The 20,401-nt window shown below is 44.4% G+C and overlaps 1 protein-coding gene across 1 annotated transcript; it reads right to left on the minus strand.

Moving 5' to 3' along the window:
* Positions 1-2,403: 2,403 nt before the first annotated feature.
* Positions 2,404-20,227, minus strand: HRH4 (histamine receptor H4). Its single transcript, XM_002713460.5, has 3 exons — positions 19,939-20,227; positions 12,236-12,399; positions 2,404-3,354 (listed from the first exon to the last, which is right to left on the minus strand). Exons 1-3 carry the CDS (start codon positions 20,126-20,128, stop codon positions 2,554-2,556), a joined length of 1,155 nt encoding a protein of 384 aa, XP_002713506.2. The 5' UTR covers positions 20,129-20,227; the 3' UTR covers positions 2,404-2,553.
* Positions 20,228-20,401: the final 174 nt, after the last annotated feature.

The raw sequence follows: 20,401 nt of genomic DNA on the forward strand, positions 1-20,401 counted from the left end.
GAATACCTCGCAGTGCACTAGGAGAAACTCAGAGTAAAACTCTTGCTCCTGGAGAATCTAATGTTATTGGCGAGGCTTCGAGGCCTCTTTACCATAAGAAGCTAATATGTGATCAATATTTGTTTATAGAGGATTAGCTTTGGTTCATGTATCAAACACATCTTCTAATTCATCACTTCCAAGACACACCTTGCTCTCTTCTCAACTCTGCAATCAAAATGGGACTTGCTATCAACGTGATATTTTAAAGTATTATGTTACAATGTGCAGCATTTTCTCTTTGATAGTGAGAAATATTATCACAGTGACAGTTGGCAGCATCTTAGATTGAAAAAAAATACAACCTATAATTGTATATATCCTTTAGAAAATATCTGACTATTGAGGCATGCTTCTCCCCCATTGTCAAATGGAACAAGTTTTAGGACCTCTCCACTCAATGAGCATTTAATCCTTCACAGGGAGGTGAGATCTACAGCCACTAGTTTATATGTTACAACCAACAGTCAGGGCCGGTGCTGTGACACAGCGGGTTAAAGCCCTGGCCTGAAGTGCCAGCATCCCTTATGGGCGCCGGTTCTTGTCCTGACTGCTCCTCTTCCGATCCAGATCTCTGCTATGGCCTGGGAAAGCAGTAGAAGATGGCCCAAGTGTTTGGGCCCCTGCACCTGCGTGGAGACCCAGAAGAAGCTCCTAGCTCCTGGCTTCAGATTGGCACAGCTCCGACTGTTGTGGCCATCTGGGGAGTGAACCAGTGGATGGAAGACCTCTTTCTCTCTCTCTCTCTCTCTCTCTCTCTGCCTTTCAAATAAATAAAATAAATATTTTTTAAAAACCAACAGCCAACAAGTAGTGCCGTTCTCAAAAGTATACATTTCTAAGAATTCTTGGATTTTTCAAATTACCAATAAATATTAAACATGTATCTCTTACATTGAACTTAATGTATGGAAATAGTGCATATAAAAGCTATGTACATAAAAGATTTTCTTATGTTACTGTTTGAAATGAGTCATGGGTGTAAAATACCTAAGAAATACAAAAATGGCCAGACTGTACACAAACTGAATAATTATAGGGGAAACACTGGTAAAACCTTATAGGTGAGATAGAATTAACATGAAAAAAAAGAATAAAATGAAAAAAAGCGTACAAACATTACCAAGCTAAGAAAATGTGAATCCTCAGAGTATAACTTATGAAAATTTTAAAATAGGGGAATAATTCTGAGCCCTGTGTATAACATGTAAAATATTGGACAAATGAGATAGACATTTAAGGAATACGACCATTATTTGTTAATAACTATTGGCATCTACTTGTTCAGTGAGTGCTACGCCAGGTATCCATGTGTGTTAGTCTGCTTTTTATTATTAACTAAAGTACCTGAGAGGAGTTTCTTGGGGGGAAACAGGTTTATTTCAGCTCACAGCTTTGGAGATCACAGTTCAGGATCAGACAACCCAAACACTTCCCACCAGACCCGCCTCCAAAACCCCGCAATTAGACCAAGCCTCCATCTTTAATCCATCAACATTAGTACACCAGAGTTTAAACAGCTGCAAAAGTTTTGGGAAGACAAACCTTACTCAATCCCTAACAATGAGGCCACTTTAAAATGTCCATGGGAACATGAAATTAAAAGATAAACTTATTTTGATGCAAAAAAATAAATAAAAATCCATGCATTCAAGGGATATTTGAAAAGTTAATGGAAAATGTGCAAGATGAAAAAAGTACTCATGAATTTAAAAATTTTTTCACCAAAATGTTTTAGTCCAACTATTTTCAATACAGTGCTTTCACCATGTCTTAGCCTTGCACTTTCTCCCAGTTTGCTCTCGAAGGGAAGTTTGAGCTGATGTGGAAGTGGGAAGGGGGCAGGCAGAAGACAAACCATCCTTTCAACCACTGGTGAGCGTTGCTGGGCCCTCCCCTTGCACCCCATGGCCACAGGGGCCTCTGACATAATGTCGAGGACATCTGAGAGCTGCCCGGTCGACCATCTCTTCTCTCTCTCACTGTGCTTCCTCCTTCCTGGGATCAGGGGCACCGTGTGGAAATGCACGTGAGTTCACCTCAGCACACTCCAGCTCCCCGCTCTCGCCAACTCAAACCCCAACAGAGCTGCCCACCCCCAGCAAGGAGGTGCCTTTCCCTATTGTACACGTTAGGGAATGATTGTCAGATGGGATGTGTGCATATTACTATAAAAGAGGAATATAGAATGTACCACAAACACTGAACCTAGAAAGGAAAACAAAACTCATTTTAACAAGCAATGTTCTATTAAGATCTCGAGAGGAAGAGGTGACAGCTAAAAAAAAAAAAATAGTACTACTGTGACTATGGGTTTACCAAAATATTGTCCATCAGTATAGGGTGGTTATGCCCTGGAATGCTTTTCCATTGAGTTCCAGCTTCAAATTTTTAAAGTGTTTCAGGTGTTACAATTTTATGATTAGTTCCACAGAATCAGAGGGTAAAGTGAAAACCAGCTTAAATTCACCAAAGTGAAAGGGAGACAAATTTACAGAAGGGATGACATTATCTTTAAGATGATAATGACAGAGTTTGTGATGGTAAGGGTTGCTTTTTCAGACAAAATATTTTCAAGAAAGCCTTCTGAAAATGCTTGTGACATAATGGGTACAAGAAGGGATTGACAAAGGAATTGAGCCACTGAAGCCAGAATGTGACTTTGTACCACTGTGATTTAGGGTGCACTGCTTGGGGGTGAATTGAATGAACAATTGTGTACAAAGAATAGGGAGTCCAGCAAACGGCAAAAACTCCTAAGAGGATGGCTAATTTACTGGCTCTAAACAGTTTGAGATGTTCCCTCTGGTGGAGGGATAAGGAATCTGAGTGGGAGAGAGAACTCATTTTAGAAGCAATTATATTGTTCTTTGTCTGAGTTTGCAAGGAAGTCAAAAGGCTGCCTTTTTTCCCCTGTCTCTCTGAATGAAGGGATGTACGTGCTTCCTCTGATGGGGGAAGAGATGTCCTGGAGAGTAGCCTACATCTGAGTAGGTATCCACAGACACTGGAAGGGACAGCAGGGAGCCTAGGATGGCCACCTTCCCTAGTGACATTGCCACGCTTCCTTAGGCGCCGGTAAATATACACATTGAAATATGCAACGAAGATGACTGGGACCAGGATTTCAAAGAGTGATGTGATGGCTAAGATGTACCACGTTGAAAAAAATCCGGGTTCACACGCCTGACTCCCATTCTTCCAAGACTCTGAAATTAGAATCATCGGCGTATTCACTGAGAAGGCCAGCACCCAAACAGCCGCCATCTGGAAGACAATCCTCAGGCTCCCTGTGTTCTGAGCTCTGTAAGATACCTAGAAGAGATCAGAGAAGCTGTTTCCAGTCTAATGAACATATATTGATTGCATAGGGCATCCCATAGGTCCTCAGAAGTCTCAGGGGTGTGCAGGAGATGGGAGTGGTAACTAACCTGGCTATCAAGATTTGGGTCAGGACAAAAGACTCAACTTCAGTGGAGCCTGGGCCAAAATGCAAATTTCTTTATGATTTTCAAGGGAAAGACTATAACCCTTGAGGTGAAACCTCTGGCACTACAGAAGATGTCGAGGCCAATATCTAAAAGAAGAAAGCAATTTTTCCTAATCCACAGACACCAATCTGAGTTACTAACCTACTGAAATCGGGTGCACCCTATCACAGCATTTCTTAATCTGCAGACCAGGTCATGTCTTGTCAATGAAATAGAACAACCAATGTCAGAATGTACCACACTTAGCAAGGATAGGCATTGTTTGATGATACTTCACCAAATAAAGTCACATTATCTGTGGGAAAATGGACATAGCGAGAGGGAAATGCAGGCACTGGGTTACAGTGTAAAATGCATATCTTACTGCAGGCAAAGTCAAAGAAAGGTTGAAAGCCACTGCCTTAACTGATTCCAGTACTCGGAAAGAATCTGCTCTGGAGTCTAAGCTGAGACTTTAAAGTGGGGTCAAGAGGAGGAAGGAGAACTCTGGTATCACTCCCAAGAAGATCCAGCACAAACAAAAAAACGTTGAACCTGCTGCCGAGAAGTGGGACAGCTGTTGAGCATTGCCAAGTCACTGCTTTCCCCAAGTGTTCTCACTTCACAAATATGCTGACAAAGCTGCGATAGTCAGACGCTTTGAAAGACTGCACTGGGCTAAGAGCCATGATCTTTAAGGGTAGAGAATGTTCTAGCTCTACTTGGTCACAAAGACAGGCTTCCATAAGGGAAAATGACGTTCTATGAGTGAGAATTGCCCCCCATCCACAAGACCCAGTATCCTTGTGTCAATCCTGAAAACTTTAATGATTTATTTATGTGTTTGAAAAGTAGAGCAACAGAGAGAGACAGATTGACAGGTGGAGATCTTCCTCCACTCGTTCACTCTCCAAATAGCTGCAACAGCCAAAGCCAGGAGCCAGGACCTCCATCTTGATCTTCCACGTGGGTAGCAGGGGTCCAAGTACCATCTTCTGCTGCCTTCCTGAGCACAAAATTAGCTAGCAGTTAGATCCGAAGAACAGCCAACTGGCACGTTGGTGTGAGAAGCTGGCATCACAAGTGCTGGCTTAACTTACTGCACAACAACTGGCCCCAATCCTGAAATCCTTCATATCTTCTGGGGCCGGCACTGTGGAGCAGCGGGTTAATGCCCTGGCCTGAGGCGCCGGTTCGAGACCCGGCTGCTCCACTTCCAATCTAGCTCTCTGCTATGGCCTGGAAAAGCAGTGGAAGATGGCCCAGGCCCTTGGGCCCCTGCACCCGCGTGGGAGACCTGGAGGAGGCTCCCGGCTCCTGGCTTCAGATCGGCACAGCTCTGGACATTGTGGCCAATTAGGGAGTGAACCATCAGATGGAAGACCTCTCTCACTCTCTGCCTCTTCTCTCTCTGTGTAACTCTGACTCTCAAATAAATAAATAAATCTTTAAAAAAAATCTTCTAAATCAAAAGACACCTAATACCAACCACGCTACATGAAAGATAAATGTACAAATCAAGAATTTTTTAAGGGGACCTCTCTGGCTTTTCTAAGCCAACCTCTCGGAACCTCTTTTAGGTCTGTAAGTTTCCTTCCAGCTTTACTGTTTCACGTTTCCTAAGTCCCCTCACTTATGGGAAAGGAAATGGCCTTCAGAAAATGGGAATGTGCTTCCCTTTGCCCTTTCTTTTTTTTTTTTTTTAAACTTTTATTTAATGCATATAAATTTCCAAAGTACGACTTATGGATTACAATGGCTTTCCCCCCATACCGTCCCTCCCACCCACAACCCTCCCCTTTCCCACTCCCTCTCCCCTTCCATTCACATCAAGATTCATTTTCGATTATCTTAATATACAGAAGATCAGCTTAGTATACATTAAGTATGGATTTCAACAGTTTGCTCCCACACAGAAACATAAAGTGAAAAATAATAGATGATTTTTTTAAATGATGATGAAATCAGAGCAGACCTATTGTCATGTTTAATCCCAGTGAGAGTCAAGTTGGGAATTGATAATTTCTTTCTTTCTTTCTTTTTTTTTTTTTTTTTTTACAGAGGATCAGTTTAGTATGCATTAAGTAAGGATTTCAACAGTTTGCACCCCCATAGAAACACAAAGTGAAATATATTGTTTGAGTACTCGTTATAGCATTAAATCTCAATGTACAGCACATTAAGGACAGAGATCCTACATGAGGAGTAAGTGCACAGTGACTCCTGTTGTTGACTTTACCAATTGACACTCCTGTCTATGGCATCAGTAATCTCCCTATGCTCCAGTCATGAGTTTCCAAGGCTATGGAAGCCCTCTGAGTTCTCCGACTCTTATCTTGTTTAGACAAGGTCATAGTCAAAGTGGAGGTTCTCTCCTCCCTTCAGAGAAAGGTACCTCCTTCTTTGATGGCCTGTTCTTTCCACTGGGATCTCACTCGCAGAGATCTTTTGCCAGAGTGTCTTGGCTTTCCATGCCTGAAATACTCTCATGAGCTTTTCAGCCAGCTCCGAATGCCTTTAGGGCTGATTCTGAGGCCAGAGTGCTATTTAGGACATCTGCCATTCTATGAGTCTGCTGAGTATCTCACTTCCCATGTTGGATCACTCTCCCCTTTATTTACTCCATCAGTTAGCGTTAGCAGGTACTAGACTTGTCTATGTGCTCCCTTTGACTCCCAGTCCCTCCACCATGACCAACTGTGAACTGAAACTGATCACCTGGAACAGTGAGATGGCATTGGTACATGCCACCTCGATGGGATTGAATTGGAATCCCCTGGTATGCTTCCAACTCCACCACTTGGGGCAAGTCAGCCTGAGCATGTCCCAAATTATACATCTCTTCCCTCTCCCATTCCCACCACCATGTTCAACAGGGATCACATTTCAGTTAATTTTCAACACTTAAGAATAACTGTGCATCAATTACAGATCTAAACCAGTCCCTTTGCCCTTTCTCATGCCATCTTCTGAGTTTTTAAGTCTCATTCTACAGTGTTTTCACACAGATGTACATTATCCTGCGTTGTCTTTCTTGGAAGACTGTACGTGCTGAGAAGGGCTCACTAACAGCTTGACGTCAGAGGGAGCTGATTAAGAATAAAAGCAAAGAAACCAAGTCATTTCCTTTTTAATTACCGGAAGTATAGCTGTTTTACTCTGAACAACTAGTATTTCTCAAGCCAGGCTCACATACCTCCCACGTTGACTGCAAGTTCCTGTGCATGACAAACTTTTTCGCCTTCTGTTTCTTGGGCCATTCATTAGCACATCTCCTGCACGAAGTCTAATGGTTATCAAGATGCTAACAATGCCCACATGGCCATAAAACTGCACTTAGTGTTTTAATTGCTCTATGCAGCCTTTGTAATGATACAAAGCATATGCTGGTAAGGGACCTCTCTCCCGTCATGCATAGGTCATTTGAGATCATAGACAGCCAAGGGATTTGAGAAGAAGAGACAAGTGTTATCATCTGTGGGAAGCATTGAAAAATTTTTAAAATATTTATTTTAAAGGCAGTTTAGCAAAGAGGGAGAGACAAAGGGGTGAGGATGGGAAGAGAGCAAGCGCTCTTCCTTCTGATTCACACGGCCAAAGGCAGGAGCAAAGAACTCCACCCAGTTCTCCAACATGGGTGGTAGGAATCCAGCTACTCAGGCCATCATCTCCTGCCTTCCCAGGCACTTAGCAGGAAACAGGACTAAAAGCAGAGGAGCCAGGACTCAAACTGGCACTCTAATATGGGATGCTGGCATCACAAACAGCAGCTGAACCTGCTGTGTCATGACACCTGCCCTTGTGGAAAGCGTTTTTGACAGACAGTTCAAGTGTTGCTTGAATCCAGACCCAGGCTGGTGGGAGTGCCTCCCTCAATTCCAGCAGTGGCTGACTTCTCACCCACTGAGGCTGCGCTCATCATCCAGAATACCATCTCTTCTCACCCAGCTTCCTTCTCCACCCCAGGAAACACCCAAATGTTCTGCCACCCAGCTTTCCTTTGTGAGGCAGGGCACCTGGTGTTAAGAATCAGATTCCAGCACCCATTCTAAGTGCCTCTTGTGGGTTGAATTGTGTTCCTCTAAAAATATATTTCAGTCCACGGGCCAGTGCTGTGGCTCACTTGGCTAATCCTCTGCCTGCGGCGCCAGCACCCCAGGTTCTAGCCCCGGTTGGGGCGCCGGGTACTAGTTCCGGTTGCTCCTCTTCTAGTCTAGCTCTCTGCTGTGGCCTGGGAGGGCAGTGGAGGATGGCCCAAGTGCTTGGGTCCCTGCACCCGCATGGGAGACCAAGAGGAAGTACCCGACTCCTGACTTCAGATTGGTGCAGTGCCAGCTGTAGCGGTCATCAGGGGAGTGAACCAACAGAAGGAAGACCTTTCTCTCTGTCTCTCTCTCTCACTGTCTATAACTCTCTCCCTCTCTTACTGTCTAATTCTACTTGGCAAAAAATATATTTTATATTATATTTTCTATATTTATATATTAAATATACATATATATATATATATATATATATATATATATAGCAGTCCTAACCACCAATACTAGTGATTGTGGCCTTATATGGAAATACAGTCTTGGTGGATATCATTTTGGTAGGATGAGCTCCTATTAGTCCAGGGTCCTTCTAAGAAGAGAAAGAGACACATACATGCAGAGAGCACCACGTGGTGACGGAGGCCGAGGTGGGAGTGAAGCATCTTCAAGGCAAGGAACATCAGGACTGCCAACACCACCAGAAGCTAAGAGAAGGCATGGAACATCCTCGTCTTGAGCCTTCAGAGAAAGGATGTCCCTGCCAACACCTTGATGGTAAACTCCTAACTGTTGGAAGCAGGGGAGAACAAATGCTTGTTGTTCGAAGCACAAAGGAAACTGCTACGGTGCCCTAGCCAGGGCTCCCAGCCCCAGTATTGCTCTCATCTTGATTTCACTGGTACAGAAATGCCATGCCCGCCCTCTTCGTCCTGCATTTTGACTGCCAAGCCCTCCGGGCTTTCCCCTAGCCTGGCTGTCCTTCTCAACCCACTCTTGCTTCAACCACGTGGCATCTACGTAAGAGTTCAGCTTCCCAGCGCCCGGCCGGCGCCGCCGCTCACTAGGCTAATCCTCCGCCTTGCGCGCCGGCACACCAGGTTCTAGTCCCGGTCGGGGCGCCGGATTCTGTCCCAGTTGCCCCTCTTCCAGGCCAGCTCTCTGCTGTGGCCACGGAGTGCAGTGGAGGATGGCCCAAGTCCATGGGCCCTGCACCCCATGGGAGACCAGGAGAAGTACCTGGCTCCTGCCATCGGATCAGCGCAGTGTGCTGGTCGCAGCGCGCCAGCCGCGGCAGCCATTGGAGGGTGAACCAATGGCAAAGGAAGACCTTTCTCTCTGTCTCTCTCTCTCTCACTGTCCACTCTGCCTGTCAAAAAAAAAAAAAAAAAAAAACCAGAGTTCATCTTCCCCACGGTCACTGCCCCCAAGCACCCAGTGGTCCTAGAAGGTGTCCTTCTGGTTGCCCCCGACAGCATACAGGGCTGCAGGTGCTGCCTGAGCTCCCGGGCCAGCAGGCAGGCATTCACTTGGGGAGTCCTTATCACCAACTTGACACTGTACTGTGCGCTAGGGACCAGATTGAGTCGACCTCATCCCTCCCAGCCTGCACTGCCAGAAGAAATCCTCTGGGCACGAAGAAGATGAAACAAACTTCGCTTTCCTCCTGGGCATCCCTCCTCGTTTCTCTAAGGGTTTTTTCTAGCTGGGCAAGTTGCCCCTTTTCTGCAACACAAACCTGAGGATAGATTCAAAAAGCTTAGCCACTCGCTGAAGATGAAAAGGAAATGTTCGCCCAGAAAGAAAGGGAAGTTTTAAAGTGCAAATGTGAAACATTTGGAATCAGAGCACTGTTTGCAAACATCTCTGTGACTTAAAGCAAGGAAATGATTTTGTGATGACAAGTACATAGACAGAAGCATTTGTAGCAATACTTCAATTATACACCAGGTACTCAGATCTTTTTCTGATCTAGTTTATTTTTCTCCACTGCTCCATTCCATATTTTTTCATTAAAAAAAAAAAATGGTCACAGCTCACTGAATTGACTTTAAGGATTAATAATTGTTCGACTTATAGTTTTAAAGATATAAGATTATCAACACCTGAATTATTGATCCAAATTTGTTGGCGCTTTCTCCTTGATCTGACCAATGCACAGTATAGTGGACCCTGGCATCCATGAGGTTCCCAATGCCAAGTGCAGGGGAACCTGGCTGTCCTACCATGTCCATTCTCTCCTTCTTCCTGGCCATATGACAGCCCAACTAGAGGCTTCTGTTTGCCTGCTTCCTTTGCAGTGAGATGGAACCATGGGTCTAAGTTGCTTCAACACAGAGATGATTATGCGGTTCTGCACTACTTGCTTAAAAGAAAATCCCTTGCCTGCAACTTTCGCTCTTTACTCCTCCTGTCTAGAACTAGGTGTGACAACCTGAACGTACGTGGAGAAAGACCATGGCCTAGAGCAGGGGCCAGCAAATTACTGCCCATGCAACAAGTGTGGCCCACTACTTGTTTGGGTAAATAAAGTTTTATTGAAACATAGGCAAGAACATTTTTTTAACATATCATGGGTGGTTATTTTTGTGCTACAATGGCACAGAGTTGAGCAGTTGCAACAGAATATTAAGTCCTGCAAAGCCAAAAATATTTACTATTTGATCCTTCAGTGTAAAATTTTGCCGTTCCCTACACTAGAGGATGTAGAAGCCCTCTGTTGGTGGGGGTCTCTGGAGCACAGCCTCCCACCTTTCCTGGACTGGCCTGCAACAAAAGAAACTTCCGTCTTGCTTGAGGCTCAGCATTCTGGAGTCTCTTTATTCCAGCAGCTTGTCCTTCGTCTTATCTAACACCGCCTCCGAGTCCTGTTGGATGCTAGAACACACAGTCCTCCCAGGCCAGTGTGGGCCTGTCCTCCAGTGCCGCCAGCACAGTGCTCAGTCTGTGGTCCTGAACCCATGTTTTTCCAGATCTGCCTCCACATAGATTTTTAGGCTCCTCAAAATCAGACTCTGCTTATTCCCTTCTGTGTTGCAGCACTTGGCAAGATGCTTGTCATACAGGAGTCCCCCAAAGGATGGGGTCCCTGGTGTCGCTCCCCCTCTTCGTGGAGGAACGACACAGGACCCTGCGCTGTTCTTTTGTCTGCTCGGCCCTTCCCTGGTTTGCTGCTGGTCCTTCCCGGGTGGGCTGCCGATCCCTTCCACCTCCGTGGAAGGGCGGCTCCCCCTGCCACTTTCCCCACTTCCGCGGGGGAGCGGCACACCGCCGGCCGGCTCTCTTGGGGGCTTCTGGGGGCTGCTCAGGTGTTCCTCAGGTGTTCCCCTTAGATGTTCCTGGTGCATGTTGTCTCTCTCCTCCTTTATAGTCCTCTTCCACCAATCCCAACTCTGCTACCCACACGCCGAGTACGCTGCTCTCCTCCAATCAGGAGCAGGATCAGCTCCTGCAGGTTATTGGTCGAACTGGAGGCAGCTGTGTAAAAGTTGTTTACTCCTCTCCCAGCGCCATATTGTGGGAGAGCAGATGCATAGAGTAAGTCTTAATTCCAGTAACTTAGTCTAGTCCGAGTTGCTCCCCACACCTGGGACGTGGGAAGGAAGGACATTTCCCATCTAGGCCTCAAAGAGTTCCGATCCCTGCCCTGAATTCGTAAGCCCCCTTTCACCCTCCCTGTCTTTATTTCAACCTTATTTTCTCCTTTGTTCTGGGAGTTGCTGTGAAACTTTACTTGCTTAAGAATTGTCAATAACTCATGGCTAGAATTTAAATGTGATTTGTTCCCCAAACTCACTCAGGGCCTTACACTGCAAAGTTAATGGTACTAACAGGATGCAAGTTGAACCAAATATGGTGTTTAGGAAATGGCCTGGTGGGAGGTCCTTAGGTCGCTGGTTGCCTGCCCTTGGGAAGTAGTTCTCCTCACAGGGTTGTTATAAAAACCTGAGTTTGGGCCCAGCTACTCCCTCTGCATCTGGCTCATCGTGTGGCCTTTCCTCCACATGTGCTCCACCATTGCCATCTGCCATCCTCACCAGGGAACAAAGCAATGGGGCCATGCAATCTTGGACTTGAACCTCCAAAATTTTTACCTAATTAAACCTTTTCTATTTATAAAATTATCAGGCATTTTATGTCAATAATGAAAGGCCTAATACATACATTAATGAGGCTATTCCAGATCTAAGTGAGTTCAGATTTCTTGGCATGGATGCTAAACTGGTATTAGGTCTTGGTCTTTCTGGTTGGTCTCATTACATAACCTGTTTTCTTTGGAGCTTCAGAATTGACTTTGTAATCCCATTCAAAAGTCTTGAATTCTTTCTACTTGCCCATCAATTTTCAACTTCAGGAACATATTTAGGTCTGGATTTGTCTATAGAGTGAAACTGATACATTTGTGAATCTCTTGTACAGCCAGTCTGCTATCCAGTCCCTACAACATTTCTGATGACTCACCTTGACTTTTCTTTGATACCTTCCCATTTTAGTAACATATAGTGGGGCAACTTGCCCAAATCTTACAAAGTAAGTGCTAATGAGAACTCTGTAGCAGATAAAAGGATAGGGCCCCTCTAAGGCTTGTCAATTAAAAAAAAACTTATACTTAAAAGCATTTTTGCTAGGAGATCTAAAATTGACATTTATATTGTCTTCTAAGGAAGATAAATTAACAGTTTTACTTACAGCATTTGAGACTGACTGGTATCGATCATAGCTGATGAGGACAATGTTATACACAGATGCTGTACATAAGAGATAGTCAATGATGAGCCAAAACAGGCAGACTTCTTTTCCAAAATTCCAATTAAACAGAGTGTGGGGTATGTACAGAGGAATGGAAATCACACCTATTCAGGGAAAAAAATAAAGGTTTTAAAAAAATAGCCCACAATAACGAATACAAAGAAATATTTTCTTACTGGATACACAACACAATGACGTATCTGAATTCACTAAAAATGGCTCGGATAAAGCTTACGAAGTCCTATTTCATCAAGCATCTCTGGACAGATTTCCCCTTTAAATGCCATTTCCATAATAGCTGTCACAAACGATGTGCCTTCCATGTGTCCTCATAACTTTCCATATTGAGTACCTGTTCTCTGCACCCTTCTCTTGGGCACAACTGCGTGACTTCATATATAATAGTGGCCTTCTAATTTGTCTCTCCAGAGAATTAGGACCAGGTTGTAAGTCAATGTTTGTATCTCCTACAACATCTAACATTGACTGAAGACTCACACATTTCACTGAAACTCATGACAGCTAAGGGTGGAACCAGAACTTAGGCACTCTCGAACGGAATGTGGACATCTGAACCAGAGCAATTCTTTTTTTAATAAGTAAGTTTAATTTATTATACAAATACTAAATGCCAGACATTGTTCTGTGTGCATTTTAAATAGTGCCTCACTTAATCTTCACAGAAACTTGTAAGGGAGGAAACATGCTGAGATAACAGAATCTGAAGTTCAACAAGGAGACATAATTAGTCCAATTAGACAATTACACTCAGCCCCCATTTACCCTCTTAACTTTGTTAACCTTATTTTCTCCTAGCTAGTAAATGCAAAAGACTGGATTTGACACAGGCAGTTTGATTTCACAGGCCCTGACTTTAAGTACAAACCTTCACTGAATGAACAAATAGATGATAAACTCTACCACAGTGATTGAGTCCAGCATAGAAACTGCCTGTGAAAAATGGCTAAATTGGGCTCTTTCATCTTTAGCTTTTATGGGTTTTTAATTGCATTGATAATTCAGAGCAGTGTCCCTACTTGTGGATGATAGGATTAAGTGGAAGCTCCATTGAAGTCTGATTTTTGCTGAATATCTCCTTATGTTTTAAATTTTCATGTATTTGAGAAGCAGAGAGCTAGTGTGTATGCTCACCCACTGGTTCACTCCCCAAATGTCCACAACAGCTGGGGCTGGGCCAGGACAAAGTCACAAGCTAGGAACACAATTGAGACAAGAAGGGGAATGTGTTGGGTGGCAGGGACCCAATTACTTGAGCCATCACGTGCTGCCTCCCAGGATGTATGTTAGCAGAGAGCTAAAATCCAGAGCAGAACCAGAACCTAAACTCAGGTGCTCCAGTATGCGATGTGGCCGTCTGAACCAGAATAAGTGTATGTTTAATAAGTAAGTTTAATAATAGTACCGTTCATCTCATCAATGAGGTGTGTGTGTTGGGGAGGGTGGCTATGATGTAAAAAAGGCCACCAGGTTAACGTGAGACAAATCAAAGTACCTTGACGACTTTTTTACATTTTGACTCATAGCTGTGCTTCCCAATGCTTGCAATGTGTGTTTTTCCCACACCTGCACTCATATCTGACCCAGGGTGAGAGAAGAGAGTGAGGCGGTGAGTAGTCGCTTGAATTGCAGAACCCACCGAGGAAAAGGTGATAGGGAAGAGTGTGAATTAAGCTGCCCTTTTTCACACACTTTCTGAATAACATGATGAGAAAGGAGCCCAATTTGGGGAATGAACCAGCAGATGGAAGATCCTCTCCCTCTCCCTCTCCCTCCCCACTTCCTGCCTTTCAAATAGATAGATAGATAGATAGATAATCTTTAAAAACCTTAGCAATGCTTGAGTGGTTAGCTTCAAACAGGTTTTGCTCTAGCTCTTCGATTTTTTTTCATAAAACAGTGTTGCCACCCTCCGTTCTATGTGACGTTTTATGCAAGTGTCATGCTCAGTGCCTCTGTCTTGCGGTGTAATGTCTGTGGTTCACTCCAAAGGACTTTCAAAAAGTGACTCTACTATCTGGGCCAGCATCATGGCACAGCTGGTTAAGCCAATACTTGCTATGTCAGTGCCGGCATCCCATATCACAGTGCTCGTTTGAGTCCCAGCTGCTTCACTTCCAATCTAGCTCCCTGATAAACCACCTGGGAGAGCGGAAGATGATGGTCCAAGTACTTGGACCCCTGCCACATATGTGGGAGACTTGAGTTTCTGGCTCCTGGTTTCAGCCTGGCCCAGCCCTGACTGTTGTAGCCATTTGGGAAGTAAACCAGCAGACAGAAGATCGATTCATATTCTCTCTCTCTCTCTCTCTCAAAAAAAAGTTAACTGTTCTTTTGACATTCCTGAATATCTCTATAATGTCTACTCTGGTATTTTGCTTCCAGGCCAAATAGGCTTGGTATGTGTGAGGAATCTTCAAAAATGCAAGGAAAATTTTGTGTTACAAAAAACTATGCCTGAATTTCAATTTTTTTGCATCAAAATAAATTGATTCTTTAAATTAATTTTTCAGTGAACTTCTTGATGTCCTTTCATAAAACTAAAAACCAGTTCCTGGAAGAGAATAATAAGCCCTTGGAATGTCTGAAGATTTTTAAAGTGATGGAAAACAAACTATACTAAAAGAAGGTGAAAGGAGGGAAGGAGGCAACGGAAAAGGTGAAAGGGAAGGAGAATGAGAATCAGATTTCTTGGGGGAGGAGTTAAGATGCCAGGTAGGAAGTCACATCTCATATCGGAGTGCCTGGGTTTGAGTCCTGGCTCCACTCCTGAATCCACTTTCCTACTAATGCACACCCTAGCAGGCAGCAGATAGCACTTCAAGTAACTGGGTCCCTGCCACTCACATCAAAGACCTGGAATGAGTTCCCTGCTCCTGGCTCTGGCCCTGACCTGACCCTGGCCATTGAGGGTATTTGAGAAGTGGCCCTTTTCTTTAAGTCCTGTTAAGACTTTAGGTGACTTGCTCTATTACAAGATGACCCAGGTACTTGAGCCCCTGACACACACATGGGAGATCTGGATGGAGTTGCTGGGTCCTGGCTTCAGCCTGGCCCAGCCCTCGTTGTTGTGGTCATTAGAGGAGTAAACAGGTAGACGAAAGATACCTGTGTATCGCTCTGTTGCTCTGCCAAATAACACTTTTTAAAAAGAGACATCAGTGGATGGCAATGTAGCACAAGCTGCTGCTTCTGACATAGCTTGTCACATGGCATCCCATATCAGAGTGCCAGTTCAAGTTCCAGCTGCTCAGCTTCTGATACAGCTCCCAGCTAATGTGCCTGGGAAGACAGCAGATGATAGCTCAAGGACTTGGGTCCCTGCCATCTGGGCAACACAGATGGAGTTCCTGGATCCCAGCTTTGGCCCAGCCCTGGCTGTGGTAGCCATTTGGAGGGTGAGCCAGTGGATGGAAGAGTCTCTCTCTTTCTCTCTCTCTCTCTTCAAAATACATAAATACATTTTTGGAGGGAGGGGGGAAGATATATCAGAGCTGATTCTCTTTTCACACAATTGGAGAGAGACCATGTAAGGACGCAGTGAGAAGGCAGCCATCTATAAGCTGGGAAGAGCGCCCTCACCAGGAACCACGTTGGCCACAACCCTGACCTGGCACATCCCAACCTGCAGAACTCTAAGAAATACATTTCTGCTGCTTGTCACTAGTCTATGGTAGTTTGTTTTTTTGTTTGTTTGTTTGTTTTGTTGTTGTTGTTGTTGTTTTGACAGGCAGAGTGGACAGTGAGAGAGAGAAACAGAGAGAAAGGTCTTCCTTTGCAGTTGGTTCACCCTCCAATGGCCACTGCGGCCGGCGCACTGCGCTGATCTGATGGCAGGAGCCAGGTGCTTCTCCTGATCTCCCATGGGGTACAGGGCCCAAGCACTTGGGCCATCCTCCACTGCACTCCCTGGCCACAGCAGAGAGCTGGCCTGGAAGAGGGGCAACCGGGACAGAATCCGGCGCCCCGACCAGGACTAGAACCTGGTGTGCCGGCGCCGCAAGGTGGAGGATTAGCCTAGTGAGCCACGGCGCCGGCCCTCTGGTAGTTTTTTATGGCAGCCCAAGGAGACTAATGCGGAAGGCAAGAGAAGAGCCCTCACTTGGATATGCAGGTATGAAGGTACACTTTACCATCCTGAGAACTTGGTTCAGGCTCTGTTGGCAGCCCCCACCTTCTCCCCCTGAAGATGCTACTGAGGCCACAGATGCAGATGTGAACAAGGCACAGCTAGGAAGACAGATCAGTCATAGTGGTTTTATCAGTATATCAGTATGGATATGGATGGTACATTTTTCCCAATTAGAGATGAGGCATATTTAACCAATATCTGGTGAAACTGGTCCTGAAATTGTTCTCCAGTAATTCTTTACCTTGCAGATGTAAACCTGGGAAGCTAGCTACTCAGATGTCACAAATCTAGATTTTGGGGGGGGGGGCAGCATTTGGCCAGAAAGCCCATGACCAGACTGAGCCAGTGTGAGGTTCTAATCTGCCCTGCCATCATTACATGGTTCTGGAGTTCTTGTTCTCCTGACCCACACATGAAGAAAGGCTGGCTTATAGTGACAAAAAACCTCTCATGAGCCCTGTCCTCTCCACTATCTCCAAGTGTCCCTCTGTGCGCGAAGCCAAAAGGGCCACTTCCAAGCATGGTAACGTGAAAGCACAGCCTTAGCAGAGAACTTGAATCTCGTTACAAAAAGCTCTTGGGGCTTGTTGTAATTCTTGTGCCACGGCAAGTTTTGTGTTAAGCAAAGCTGGGGGTGACAGTGACAGTGTGCAGGGGGAGAGGAAAGTAAATATTGGTAGATTAATAGAGATGCTGTCTGACCTGCCCCTGACTCCTCTCTTCTGGAGCGAAGCCCATTCTTTTCCCATCCACCTGCTGGTGGGGAGGGAACGCCAAGAGGCCAACTGCTTCCCCAGCAGGGCCATTTCAAAAAAAACTAGCCCTGGCTCTGCCTGTGCTGCTTAGCCCTGGACGATGGGGCTGCCATGGATCCGACCTTGGCCAGGCACACACATTCATTCTTGCCTAGAGCCACCTTTGTCCCTAAGCTTCAGGTCCCATGTTCTGTAATCTGTGCCACCTCTTCCTTCCTACCACAGGGCAGTCAAGCCCTCCATCTCTGGGTGAATCCAACAATATCATGTATTTTAAGTGCTGGCATCAACTAAAAGTCCCACAATTCTGAGGAGGAAGAGACTGATAAGTACATTATAGCAAAATAGTCTCTATATTCACAAATATTGTACATCTGCACAGGTCCATTAAGACAGAGAATGACATGGAAGGATCTACATCAAGCTGCAAAGGTTGGTTACCTGGAGGGAAAGAATTGATGTGAGAAGTGGGGAGATCATTGCATTCTTTGACATATCTATATTGCTTGATCACTTTTACCTGCAGCCCTGTCATTTTCATGCCAGCCATGACTCCTAAGCCAGTCTCTCCACGGATGTTTCCTACAGAGCGTTCAATGCGGCATCAAAACCACACAAGGCTCCTTATTTCTATTAAGAGTGCCATGGTTTCTTCGCCTGAGAAGTCCAGCCTTCAGCTCATCTTTCTCTTTCCCCTGTGTGGCCACACCCTTTGCAGCTCCACCTGCTGGCCTCTCTTTCTGCCCTCACCCTAGCTCAGAACCTTACCCGTGATTCCTCCCTAGATTGCCACAGGACCCTCTCTGAAACCATGCAGCCACATACTGAAGCTTCCCACCTCCGACAGCTCTTCTGCCTCTAAAGGAAAGCTTCAACCCTTGCACCTCTACGTCTCCACATCACCTGCTGAATAAACTCCAATGCAGCCTCGCTGTTGTGTTCACAGGCCTTCACTGTGTAAATTCCAGCTTCATCCCCTGATGCTCCCATTCAAACATTTCCACACCAGCCCCTATATGGGCAGCAGGGGCCCATGTATTTGAACTATCTTCAATTGCCTTCCCAGGTAAGTTAGCAGGATGCTGGGTCAGAAGCAGAATAGCCAGAACTTGAACCAGAACTCCCATATGGGATGCTATCATTGCAACCTTTGACCTAATCCTCCATGTCGCAACACCAGCACTGAAACAATGATTTTTTTTAATCAGCATTCACTGCTGATTCTTGGGATGTTCTCTCATCCCCATCTGTCAATGGAAATTCTGTATATCCTTCACAGTGTGTTTGAATGCCACTAGCCACTAACTAAATGTGTTTCTACCCCTGCTTCCAAGTACCCATAGAATGTGGTAGGTCTTCATAGAGTCTCACTGTCACTTATGAATTTCTCTTATCCTCTCCACTACTTTGAAAAAGAAACTAAAGAAGAAGCTAACACACTGTCCAATAGATCTGCCAATTAGCTAATAGCGTCTGCACACTGGACAGCACTTAGGGATGGCAGGTACTGTGACAGAGTTTGAGATCTTGGCTTGGAGTGACATAATTGCTGAGAAATCAAAAGAGGGGGCTAGTATTTGTTGAACAAGAACTGTGTTCTAGGCAATGAACAAAATAGTCCGTAAGTTTCATTTTAAGATAAATATAAGCTTAATTAGCAATAAGCAAAAATGATCTGAATGTGCCAGATTAAATAATACTGGGGGGGGGGGGTATTTAGCCTAGCTGTTAGCCTACTGGTGAAGATGCTGGTTAAGATTCTGCAACCCATGTTAGAGTACCTGGCTTCTTCCCAGTTACAGCTCCTGACGCCAGCCTTCTGTTAATGCAAACTCTGGGAGACAGTGGTGATGGGTCAAGTAATGAGGATCCTGCCATTTTTGTGGGGGAAAACTGGATTAAATTCCCAGTTCTGGCTTCAGCACGAGCCTAGTCATAGTCATTGCAGACTTCGGGGGATGAACCAGCAGATGGGACCACTTGCATGCTCCTGTGCGCTTGCTCTCTTTCACTCCCTCAAATAATTAAATACATAAAAAAATAATCTTAAGTGAAGTAATAGTTACAACATCATATAAAACAATATACCTAACATTTCTGCAGTTCTGCTCATTATGGTAAGCATTGCTTAAAAATGCTAACAATCAGGCAATGAAAAATTATAAAGTTTGTGTTTTTAAAGGAAGATTACTCTTATTTTTATGGTCTCTTTACCCATATATAACACTGTGATACTCTTGTTAATTGTGAGATAGCTTAGTGTTGGGTATATTTTGTAATACTTTTGCATATCATAAAATAACACTATTAACCATAGTATTTAATTTACCTGAATACATGATTTCTGTTTGTTATGGTTACCAGCATACATATTTCCTATTACTCCAACACTATGATACTGAGGAAACTAAGGGATGCTTACATTTCTAAATCTACACATACAAGAAAATACCTATAGAAACAAGTGCTTCTCACATTCAGGATCTTTATAATTATTCTGGACTTTATAAAAATTATTCTGGACTATTCTATAAAAAGAATAAACTGTGTTCAGATGAAAATCCCCTCCGACACTGGCTCTCACATTCATAGCACACCCTTAGCAGGCCACACAGTCCTCCCAAGACTTCAGTAGTGAGCGCTCTTGTTTTCACCCTCCCCAATCTCATTCAGTGCATTTTATGGTTTCAGAAATAAATTATAACTGGAAGAATATTTTAAATAAAGATATAACTTACCCACAAAGAAGTCAGAAATGGCCAAATTAAGAAAAAAATAATTACTCCGATGTCTAAGGTTTTTGTCCACTACAAAAGCTAAAATGACCACCGCGTTTCCTACCGTTATAAAAAAAGCTAGTAAGGACATTAAAAATGCTAAAGCAATATTAATGCTTGATAAGTGAGTTGTGCTGTTAGTATTGGACATCGCACTAAAAGAAGAGCTTCACAGGAGCAAGTGAGTCCCGCCAGACAATCCTGAGTCGCGTGTAGCCCAGCCAGATGCCCAGAATGTGCTTTCTCCCACTTTTAAAGCAACTCCTTAATCTCAAGATGATCTCCTAGTACTTCCTGATTCCTGATAAGGAAACTTGTGGTAACAGTTTCCCTTTAACTGACTCTCAGAAACAAGTACTTGCCAAAAATGGGGAAATGTTTTCTCTGAAACATTCTTTGTAAGATTTTATTTTATTTGAAAGAG

This window comes from Oryctolagus cuniculus, chromosome 10 (assembly GCF_964237555.1).
Source record: "Oryctolagus cuniculus chromosome 10, mOryCun1.1, whole genome shotgun sequence".
Lineage (NCBI taxonomy): Eukaryota > Metazoa > Chordata > Mammalia > Lagomorpha > Leporidae > Oryctolagus > Oryctolagus cuniculus.

Coding starts and splice junctions, on each gene's coding strand:
- HRH4 (XM_002713460.5), bottom strand. CDS start 20,128: ATGTCCAATACTAACAGCACAACTCACTTATCAAGCATTAATATTGCT. Junction 12,400..19,938: donor CATTTCTGACTTCTTTGTGG/GTAAGTTATATC, acceptor TTCCCTGAATAG/GTGTGATTTCCATTCCTCTG. Junction 3,355..12,235: donor ACCAGTCAGTCTCAAATGCT/GTAAGTAAAACT, acceptor GATCTCTTCTAG/GTATCTTACAGAGCTCAGAA.